Consider the following 12,026-nt stretch of genomic DNA (forward strand, 5'->3'; position numbering starts at 1 on the left):
CCAGTGACGCAGGGTGCACAGACCTACGTCTGGGCATACCAGTCCCACCTAGGGTGACCAATGAAGTATACAAAAAGTGATGGCAGGAATGCTTGAATTAATCCCAGCCATTGGTGAGTATTCTGGGCTGCATCCCAATACTTCGTTATTTTGCACACGGTGCCATTTTAATTTGGATCCAGATGTACAAATGGTGGTGCAAAATATCCTAGCATTGACGCATATATATGCAATGTGGCCCAAGAGAGTTGGAAACAAATCTAGGATGAATTTGTGTTGCTTTTTCCTACTCTCAGTACACTTACATACTAGTGTCTCTTTTGCATTGTGTTTATATACGCCCCATATTTATTTACCAGTACCCCCCAAAAGTGAGTTGTACTTGTTGCAGGCTGTAGGCCTATCTTAAGAAAAGGATATAAAAGTGTTAATAATATCCGGGTAGCAGTGACCTCATTTAATTGTATGTGCTTCATTTTCAAAATAAATTCACCATATATAGAATTATAGATGTGTAACTATGAATAACTGATGTTTTTCACTGAGCAGTATTTAGTGATATCAAATAGGCGATAAGAGCAAAGTTTGAGTTGTCTGTGATGTCATTCAGAACTACAAGGTGAAAAACATTACTATTATTCACGTTAACCACTGATATTTATATTTTGTATGTGACTTTCAAATCCCTACCTCTGTATGTATGCAGGTGCAAAGGAGTAATCGGGGAGAGGTTATAAACATTCAAAAAATGTATTCTGGCCAAGCCGCCCTCGAAATATATCTCCCTTCCCCCAATTTCACAAAATCTGTCCGCCTGCTTCCACCCGCACCACACTCTGTAAAAACCTTCCCATCCATCTCCAAATATTAAATGAAAATACCTTGCTGTCTTCTACTCACCACCACCATCTGCATAACCATTCACCCCAAACTGAAAAACAGGACCTGGTCTCCTGCCATTCTTGCACCTCAACCACATTCTGTGTCAGCCCACAACCTCCTATCCCTAAGCTGCACTCTCTGTTGTTATCACACTGAGAGTGGAGAGCCACCAGCAAGTTCTGAGAGGGGTCTCTAAAAGCCTCCTGTGATTATGGGTTAATTTCTCCTCTCAGCTTGGGTCTGTAGAGACCCACTCTAATAGGGGAAAAGGTGGTTGGAACAGGAACAGAGCTGCCCAGGTTCTCCTATTTTCTTTGTGCTTGGAGAGAACCTTGGGAGGTGGGAGAAGGTGCAAGAAATTGCCAACCACTATTCCACTACTGCACTAGGAGCTCTGGAAACCTGGGCGGCTCAGCACAACAAAGAGGAAGCGAGTGCTTTTCCTAGCGATATCACAACAGCGGTTAACCGCTTCGGTTTGCTATTGCTGGGAAGTCACTGCAGCGAATAACCAGATTCTGATCCAGTTGCTCACAATAAAGCCTTCCCTTCAAACCTATATGCAACAAATATGTTTGTCCATTTGCCCAATGCAATAGGCACTGATGGGATGTACAACGTTTAGGGCATGTATGTCAAAGAAGTCTTTCAATAATGTGTCCTCAGATTGAGACCATGAGATATTTATGCCCTATTCCATATCTTTTTCATTAAGCCATTGGGCCTTATTATGGGCCAGATTCACAAAAGCATTTTTGAGGATCTAGTACAACAGGAGTAATTATTTACATACTCTTATATGCCTTTGAAAATCAGCGCAGATTTATGCATTGATATCCCCCCACTATTTCCACTATATTCCCATTTTAGATATTTTGGGGCCAGTTCGCAAACACATGTAAATGCCTGTGAAAGAGTATTGCAAGAGTACAACTTGAAGCACTCCAAATGACTTTGTGAATAGGCCCCTTACAATATTAGGGGAAATAAAAATCTTCCAATATCTGGAGGGAACTGCATGGAGTATAATCCACGGCCACATTTCCTCCACAATGGGGATAATTTTGTAACGGATACTCAGCCGGTACATTGAAATCCCTATTTAGAGCCGAGCTGTATGCAATTCATATACATTTGCTTTCGTGAAAATACACAATCTTTCTGCAAAATTACGTAAAATGATACATAATTATGCAAAATGCATATCAGCAATTTTAGAACAAATTGCATTCTTGCGTCCGATTTTTCTGGGCAGATGTATTTCACCCAAAAAGTAGTGTTCAAAGCAAAAGCAATGTAAACAACAGTCACTCGCATTCTGTTCTTCCTGTGTATCGTAAATGTGACCCTTAATTACATAGCTTGATGTGATGGCATAATTTCGAGAAATTTGCGTAGCAAGCATAACACGTAATTCTGAAAGCTAGGTGAATTATGATTCTGTAATTTAATTTTCACCCAGGCCTAATTTAGAGTTTTCTCCGGAAATTGGAGGATTTATATTTCTCCAAATTTTGAAAAAGGCCGATTGTCATTGTGGCTGGAAAAAAAGGTTTTAGTAATATGTTTTCTTTTTTTTTTGTTTGGCTCATTGTGCTCAATTTCAGAAAACTGATAAACTTGTTGTTCCAACTGAAAATGTTGGCACATGTGCCTGTTTGTTATGACTCCTGCGCTTCTCAAAATATATTTGGGATTGTAGTCTGTTTGGACGTTATTAGCGTTTTCATTCTTCTGGCTTCAACAGATGTTGTTTTTGCAAACAATAGAAGAAATGTATTCAGAAACATGCGTTTTTTTAATTGTTTGTGTTTTTCAACAGACATGATTCTAGATCAGCAAGTGACCTCTGGGCACCTCAATGAAGACGTTCGTCAGAGAGTACATGAAGCATTAATGAAACAGCACCACCACCAAAATCAGAAAAAATTAAGCAACCGAATTCCAATAGTACGCTCCTTCGCTGATATTGGAAAAAAACAGTCTGAACCTCACTCCATGGACAAAAATGGTAAACATATACCTTATTATCTGGTGACACATATCTGTGTGCAAGACACAAGTTCTGGTCAATAGTGCAAAATGGCTTTTATAATTATAATTGATGACTTAGGTAAGTATTGCAAATCCATATTACATATGTTATAATATCACTGGTGACTCCAGGCACAAGTACACAAGCTTAAACCTGGTGGAATTTGTTCCTTTAAAGAAGCCCTGAATTCAGTCTATAAGTTAGGAATTGGTGCTGTAATGCTGATTTTGCGTTATTCCCCTTTCAATGGAGAGGTTATTCCATGGAATATTATATAATTCCTCAGTAATACAACTTGTCACAATGAGCAATACTCCTGGAAACACTGTATAGGGAATTGCTGAACTTCTCGTATTTCAAAACTTAAATTGGATGTCACTGTTTGTTGGTGATGCTGTGGAAAGAGGTACTATAATTGCAGCCCAGTACATTGTAGCTAAAACATGTAGCTTGAGTTTGGGAGTGTGGTAATGAAGAAGGACTCCAAGTTTAGGGGTCGCTCTGCACTGGCAGTTTTAGGTTTTTTGAAACAGATGGTTGTTGATGTTATCTTGAAAGGTCAGTAGTACATTGTTTTACAGGAATGAATGAGCGACTTTGGCAACTCATTTTGAATGTTTCGCCATTTTTAAAGCAAAGGGTTCCACAGGTATTATTAGAGATTGTCAGTACCTGAAATAGTTGTAAAGTTGATGTGTAAAACAGGGTAGATTGCATGGACGTCTTTGATGCTTTTTTATTCAACGTTTTATAGAGCAAATGTTCCTCAAAGCAGCAAAGTAGAACACATCCAAACACACATAAAAAAGTGCTAAATTGTTCATGACTTGATGTGAGGTTTGAGGAATTTGGAAAGCATAGGCTTCGCCCTAATTTAAAATATTTAATACCAATTTCTGTTGGATATATAAAGTGCGAATAAACTGTCAAAAGTGCAGCTTCAACGGTAAATTTAGATTTATTTTCTTTGTTATTTCACATTGAAGATTGTGGACATTGCCTAGAGCAAGCAACAATAAAAAGTCCCGAAACGTTTGTTGGCAAAGTGTACTTTTCAGACTGGGAATCACTCTACTGTAGAATATATGATAAAGAACCAAAATGTACTGTTCTCAATATTCTGCCTCACAGCTATTTTTCTCAAGAATGTGTCTCAAGATTATTTTTCACTGTAAAATGTATACATACTGCATGCAGGTGGGGTAAGTGGTGTCATGTGGTGAAATCATGTTAAACGTGTAACTTGGGACGTGCATGTTCAAGATAGAAGTATAGCCAAGCAGTATCTGATGACAAAGTGGTAGGAAAGTGTGTTTAAATTCAAGGTCTTGACAATTATAACGATGAGAAGGCAATTGTTTGAATAGCTCTGTTCTTAAGAATTTTCTCAAGATGAATTGTTGAAAGGCAGATTTCTAAACCAAGAAAAGCTTCATTATTATTACTGTCTCTAAAAAGGAAATAAATAAGAAGAAACTAGGTAGATCAATATCCCTCCCCTATATTCCCTGAAAACATTGTAATCACAAATGAGCAATTATCCAACACTTATCCCTGACCATTAAGCAGTTGAACATACAAATTCCGTTTTTACTTTCTGGAATTTAGCAAAAGAATAATAACTACATTTGTGGAGGTTATGTATTGTGGGCTTCATTGTCAGCCAACTGAATTCCTCTTAAGCGGTTTTTCTATATGAACCCTGCCTATCTGGCACTAGTCACCGAGCATTGGTTAATGGTGTACTCTCTGATGAGTTTTAGGTGAAGGGGCAAGCTAGGTAGGAAAGCTGAACAGTGGAACCCCATAGACCTCAGCACCTAACCCGCTAACTCTAATGTATGTATATGTAATCTGGAACTACCCAGAAACGTGTGTGCACACTGACAAACACCCACTGTCACGGTGTAATTCCCATACAGGAATGTAATATTTTAATACAATAGCCCTGGTTCACCACATAACAAATTATACAAAGAATTGTATAGAATCCATGTCTACAAAATTTTCTTCCAAGTTTCTTCCTTTATTTTCAATGAAGTCTTTAAAACATAATCAAGGTGATTGAGAAACACCTGACGCGTTTCGTCCTTATCAGAAGGACTTCTGCAGGACAAATAGGTCTTTAATATTACTTTTATTTAGAGAATGAGCCACCAGGCAAGTTGGGTAAAGAATCAGAAATGCTTCCGTCCTCCAATATATATTATGTATACAAATTGTAACTGGCCCCTTAAACTAAAAGGATAAGATGAGTGGGTGTATGATGACTCCCAATCTAGTTAGTTCTTGGTCCAGTGACACAGTGGCGCAGTGGGCAAAAGAACATTGGATGTAACCCAGATCTCTTGACGGAGGGAGAATGTTTGAATCAATCAGCATTCTGTCCATCATTTGTTGCAGTTACACTTTTCACTCTAAGTGGGATGGGTATGCCCAGGCGTGGGTCCCTTGCTCACTGTGCCACTGTATTCAAGCTAGCCTGGCTGATGAGGGGTGACATACCCTAAAACCGGTTCCAGGATGCTTGTTTCCAGTCCAGGGAGCACCTGATTTGGCAGTTTGGTCTGGACTGTTCCCATGAGGCACAGGGTCAAGACTGTTTTACATATGGCTGGATCTGAACTGGGGTGGTGCAGTGGGCAAAAGAATGAATGATTTAATCCAGATCTTTTGACTGGAGGAGAATTTTTGAATCATTCAGCATTCCGTCCATCATTTGTTGCAGTTACACGTTTCGCCCTAAGTGGGATGGGTATGCCCAGACGTGGGGCCTTTGCTCACGGTGCCACTGGATTCAAATTAGCCTGAGTCATGAAGGTTGACATACCCTGAAACCGGTCCCAGGATGCTTGTTTCCGGGCCAAGGAGGAACTGGCTTGGCAGTTCTGTCTGGACTGTTCACATGAGCCACAGGGTCAAGATTGTTTTGCATATGGCTGAGTCCAAACAGGGGTGGCGCAGTGGGCAAAAGAACAATGGATTTAACCCAGATCTTTTGATTGGGGGAGAATGTTTGAATCATTCAGCATTCTGTACCTCATTTGTTGCAGTTACACTTACCTCAAATACAGCATGATTACCAACAGACCTTAAAGGGTCCAATCACAGAGCAAGACATAAAGGAAGCAATTAAAATGCACCTGAGAGGCTCCCTGTGGCTTGGATGGGCTACCGCTCAAATGATTTGCTACAGATGAATCGTCCTTAATACTGCACCTTCTGCAGGTGCACCACAAGGCAAGGCCCTCCCAATGTGAGGCCCTTGTGCTGTCCATTTCAAAACCTTGTCATGAGCCGGACGGCACGTCTTCTTACTCTCCGGTCTCTCTTCAATCCGTTGATTACAAAATCCTCAATAAAACTTTCAGACTGACCCTGCCTAACTTACCAACACTGTTCCACCTGGACCAATATGGTTTTATCTCACAGGACAATACTTTGCTGAACATGTGACATATTTTTGCGGTCAAGGAACTAGCATCTTGAGACTGCCCCAGTGCGGCCTGCATTTCATTAGACCTGGAACAGGCTGTTGACTCTTTATACTGGGTATACACATTCTTGGCCATTTGCAGGTTTGGCTATGGCCCTTAAATGCTTGGCTGAATTAAATTCCTCCATATATGCTGCACCATCAGGGTCTGGGCAGGCCAATGCATTTCAGACTCCTACCTGATGGACGGAGGCATCAGACAGGGATGCCCTCTAACTCCATTGCTCTTTGTTTTGGTCCTGGTGCCACTGTTCTCCAAATTCCTCACTTGTACCACTTTAAGGGTTCACAATAGACAGCTCCGTTTTTTTCTGGCCACCCCCTTGAGTTCTGGGAGATGGATGGCCTTTGTGCTCACTGTGACTTCTTCTCCAATGGGGCACATTCGAAACTTCCAGGACCTTTGTGACCTCCCTGTAGATGCCTTATCGACATAGAAGGCCCTCAAGACAACATTACAACAACATTGGGAGATGAAGGGACCAAAATCCACCCAATACCCTTTGTTATAGGCCTTACACTCAGTGAGGCATGGCAGGCGTCTGGTGACGTAGCTATAGTGGGTCCTTGCAAGAGATGCGCTGACCACATTAACCAACTTAATCATGAGTTATGATCCTAGGTAATCAATATATCTGTAAAACTCCTTAAAAATACTGAGAGTGGTGAACAAAATGAACTAACTTAGAGAAGCAATCCACCACCACTAATGCAGTACACCTTTCGGAAAGGGGAGGTTCAACATTAAAATCCATTGAGATTTACATCTAGGATTGACAAGGCCTGAGCAAAGGTTGTAATCAACCTATCTGTTTTGCTCCAATGCATACTAATCTTTATGAAATCAGCTAAAGTGGGATATTTCAGCCACCACACAATATGAGAGAGCAGTCATTTTCTGATTTCCAGGTGACCAGCCAAGAGGGAGTGATGTCCCCATGTTAATTGTTGATGTTGTAATCCTCAACTGGGTTATAAAGTCTGTCTTAATGACTTAGCAGTTAAAACTCCACATTTGAAGATCCTGACTCACAAACTGGTATTATGAAATATTTCCTTGTTCTTTTACTGTCTGTAGAAATCAATCTGCCTTAATATATCTCACATCTTTACATGTGAAATCTAAGTAGCCAATATTCGGGTGTGGTGAGTTAAATAATTTTCTCACATTTTACAGATAATACATCTGCCTTTCTATGACGATAAACTAGTTGAAAAATAATTTCATAGTCAAAACGTCCTAAAAGATGTCATATAGCAGGTTGTAGGTTAACTCTTTTCATAGAACTAATATATTCTGGATTCCTGTGGTCCACCCAAATAGTGACTCTGTGTTGCCCTTCCCCAAAGTAACGTCATCATTGGTAAAATACTTCTTTGATTATTAAAAACTCTCCATCACAAATTGTATAGTTCAATTCAGTTAATGTAAGTCTACAAGGAATTAGAAGAGTGGACGACCAGACCAGGTAGTAAAACCAAGACTAGAGACAGGCTTTTCTTTTGAATCCAATTTTCCTTTACTTAAACCTTCTCAGTCACTACTGACACAGCTTGGTGTATGTGAGGGAAGAGGACATTTGAGGTAAAACATCACCTTCTTACTTTGGAAGAATTATTGTACCTCTGCAAATCTCCTTCTCTGAATTAAGATCAGGTTGGTCTTTTACTGTTTTCACCTTGTCTTCTTCCATTCTAATGCAATCTTCAGAGATCCTAAATCCTAAGAATGAAACAAAGGACACTTTAAATTGACACTTATCCAGTTTTGTATATAGTGAATTAAAATAGAACCTCTACAAAACTACCTCCACGTGATTTGCGGGCATTTTGGAGAATTCTAAGATGTTTGTCTAAATAAATCACCTCAAATTGCATCTTTTATGTACCAAACACATGATTGCCACAATTGTGAAGTAGAAGGAATGTTTTGTAGGCCAGAGGTCATTACCAGATACTTAATTTTTCAAAAACGTGTCTTGAAAGAAATATTCTACATATTTCCTTCTCAAATTCTTACCAGATTAAGCATTATATGCTTCTCTAAGGTCAAGTTATGTGAAATTTTTGACTGCCTTCATTTTATCCAACTTGACAGAAATGAGCTTTAATCAATAATGTTTTTTGGAAGCTAATAGCATTCAGTTTCTTGTATTCGACACAGTGTCTTTATGCTCCATTATCTTAACGAACAAAGTAAATAAGGGCACATGAATGAGAAGTTGAGTGCCGAATTAAACCCTTCCGTAAATTGTAAAATCCAAGTTTTTTCACCATATGACATCTTCTTTATGGATAGATGTTCACATGTGTAATAGAAGCTACTTATATGATAACAAATATGTAATCTTAATTATGGTGTGGCAGCAATTAATCTACCCTAGTATTACTGAATACATCGATAAAATCTCTACAATTTATAAGACCCTGAAGGATTTCTTCAGCTGGTACAAGAAAGAAAAAAGCTTTAGATTGGTGTAAGTTTGTTCGGAGTTGGGATGAGCAGTATTCTTTACAGTGTTCTGTTATAAATTGAATAATTGCTTATGATCAATTTATCTGAGGGGTATATAATCAAAGCCACAAATTCCAAAGCAGAATAGGAAGGAATGGGGCTGCAAGTAAATCAAAACTAAAGGCTTCCACATGTCACTGTCTCATATGTTAACATCAAAGGCATGTCTTCCATCCCATAGTGTTCCATGACCTCAGTTTACTTGAAAGAGAATATGCATGCTTCTTTGTATAGTGTTATTCATAAAACACCCACAGCCCTCCAATCCAGTAGTGCTGGCACATTACAGGTACCATTTACGGTGCATGATGATGAGTCGTAAATGTGTTTTGTTTGGGGACAGTACCTGAAATGTCCCTAGGTGTTCACCCAGGATTACCCTTCAGGGTCAAGCCTTGTCATTTTCCGTCAGTTGTTGACATTGCCTAACTAAGCGCCAGATATATGACCCTATTTTGCATATACAAACGGGTTTGCGACCCGTTTGCGCATGCAAAATACAAAGGGCCATGTACTAACCTTATTTAGTGAGTCGCAAATTATTTGTGACTCGTTAAATAGGATTAGCGACTCGCTATTAGGAAGGGGCGTCCCTTCCTAATAGCGAGTCTGATCCGTATGCATGACCACAATTGCGGTCACAAAACAGTTGCAGTTTACCACCCTTCTAAGAAGGGTGGTAAAGCACTAGCACAAGAGAAGGGGTCCCCAGGAGACCCCTTCCTCTTTGTGAATGCAGGAGAAAACATAGCATTTTGTGACTCGCAAATTGCGACTCGCAATTGAGCACAATTTGCGAGTCGCAAAATGCTATGGTCTTACATCTGGCCCTTAATGTCCTTCTTTTTCACACAACATATATACCTCTTCTTTTCTCCTGCACTTGCTCTCCCCCTGCATCAAAGAATGTCTCAAATGATCGATTTGCATAGGCTCTACTTTTCCAGTGTTTATTCCCTCCTTTTTCCCTGAAGGAGCTGGCGGTAGATTCTAGAGTTACTTAAATGTTTCCCTATCCTGCAAATTTGATGCTGAGCTTCAAAATTTGTAATGCAAGATTACTAGAAAATGGGATCTCTAGTTGGCAGTGGTTTGCACCCTGTCTAAGTAGGGACCCTCAATCTAATTAGAGTAATAGAGTCACACAACTAAGATAACGCTTGCTCACCCAATTGGTAACTTGGTACGAGCAGTCAGGCTTATCTCAGAGGCAATGTGTAAAGTATTAGTACATACACACACAGTAAAAACACTACAAAATGAGTCCATACCAGTTTAGAAACATAGCCGCTATTTATCTGCATCAAACAAGACCTAAATGTCAAAATTCCAACATACACAGAGAAAGATATCACTTTTCAAAGGTTTGAATAAGTTAATTCAATACAAATCTATGGATGCATTTCTTTTAGCACAAAGTACCTTGGATGCATCAAAATACCAAGACGAAACAAGCTCAGGGGCGGTGAGGTGCCAGAAAAGCAATTTCATGTATTGGTTCCTTACTACCAGGGGAGGTGATGCGTCGGTTTCCTACTGCCAGGGGATGTGATGTATCAGTTCCATACTGCTACACAGGGGAGATGATGCATCAGTCCCTTACTGTCAGGTAAAGAGATGAATTGGTTCCTTAGTGGAAGGGGAGGTGTTGTGTTGATCTCTGGACATGCGGCCTCTGTTCCTTACTGCAGACGATGTCGAGGGAGACCCATCGTTCAGGGATGATAAGTCGAAAATGTAAAAAAAAAGCATTTTCTAAATGTTCTCTCTATACTTCAGTGATCCCTCATGTTCTCATTGACCATTTATGTTTGGTTGTGTTTTAAAATAACTGAATCTTCAAATATATTTTTTTTTATTTGATATTTGTGGAGTTTTTTCCCCTCCCAACTGATCTATATTATTCCATGCAGTTTTGAAATATCAACTAACTTTTTGACTCTCAGGATTGTTTTTATATTTGTTTTACTGTCATCTAACTATCTTTTTATGAAATTAGATTCATAAGCATTTACTTTTCTTCTTCATCCAAAATATAATATTACATTTCTCCAGATTATTTTACCTATGCTTTTTCTCAGAACAAAATAATGTATGATAAATATATGTTATCTCACATCACAGTGATTACTCTATTTTTTATCCTAAAAGGTCACATCACCTCTTAGACTACTATTTTCCTTGGTACTCTGCTTGTTCAAACCATAAATCTGCTAACAGAACAACATCACTGATTTCATTTTTGTTAGCTACTGAACATGTGTAATGCTTAAATATCCCTGAATATGAGAGATGATCAATTCATAATCCAAATTCCAGTAGTGAGAACAAAACCTGTTTCGAATCTACAAGAAGTAGAATATCTAAAACACAAAAAATAGCTGTCAGTCTTTTCTTTTATTTATTACTCTTATTTTATTCCAATATAAGTAAGGGCTTTACTTTCAATTATTCTTGTATACGTGTATGTATTTGTGTTCACATAGCGTCAACTAAGCCGGTGGATGAGCGGGCAGCAGAACAGAGTGCATTACTCAATGTGTTAGGTGACGACACAAGATGGTATACATCAAGTGGGGGTTTAACTCTAAATAACACAATTATGTATTCCCAGTTGACATTCACATAGTTATCTACCAGTAGATGAAAGGCTTTGTTTACAATCATTTGATCCACAGTGAGAATCTTACACTAGGATCCAAAACTAGGATCTCTGGTTCCTATGTAAAAGACTTGGACACTTCTTTCAATCTTCTTCTTGCAAAATTTGTTACTCCAACAAATACTTATGATTCCTTCAATTATCTTACATGGTGCCCATAATAAATATCCTTCCTGTCTGTGATTATTTAGTGGTATACTGCATTCTTGGATGCGTCTTTAATTGCAGAACCCTATATTTCCTTTTTTGTGATTGAATTTTAACCTACATTTCTTCTATTTTTTAACTTTTTTTGTTATTTATATTTTTATTGGGAGTGTGGTACATAAAAGGACATAATTCATACAATATTACATACATGGTCGAAGCACAAATAGAGCAATTGATATATTTACACAAATTCTGCGATAAAACCTTAACGGAAGGAATAAAAGAT

The 12,026-nt window shown here is 38.8% G+C and overlaps 1 protein-coding gene across 5 annotated transcripts in view; it reads left to right on the forward strand.

The window, feature by feature from the left end:
* Positions 1-12,026, forward strand: part of SLC4A10 (solute carrier family 4 member 10) — a 1,035,540-nt gene that overhangs the window by 696,075 nt on the left and 327,439 nt on the right. For all 5 annotated transcript variants that reach the window (XM_086956614.1, XM_086956617.1, XM_086956615.1 and 2 more), the window contains exon 6: positions 2,705-2,893. In XM_086956614.1, the coding sequence (XP_086812740.1) occupies positions 2,705-2,893 (189 nt within the window). The remainder of the gene's footprint in view (positions 1-2,704; positions 2,894-12,026) is intronic.

The sequence above is a fragment of the Lissotriton vulgaris genome, chromosome 2_1 (assembly GCF_964263255.1).
Source record: "Lissotriton vulgaris chromosome 2_1, aLisVul1.2, whole genome shotgun sequence".
Taxonomy (NCBI): Eukaryota; Metazoa; Chordata; class Amphibia; order Caudata; family Salamandridae; genus Lissotriton; species Lissotriton vulgaris.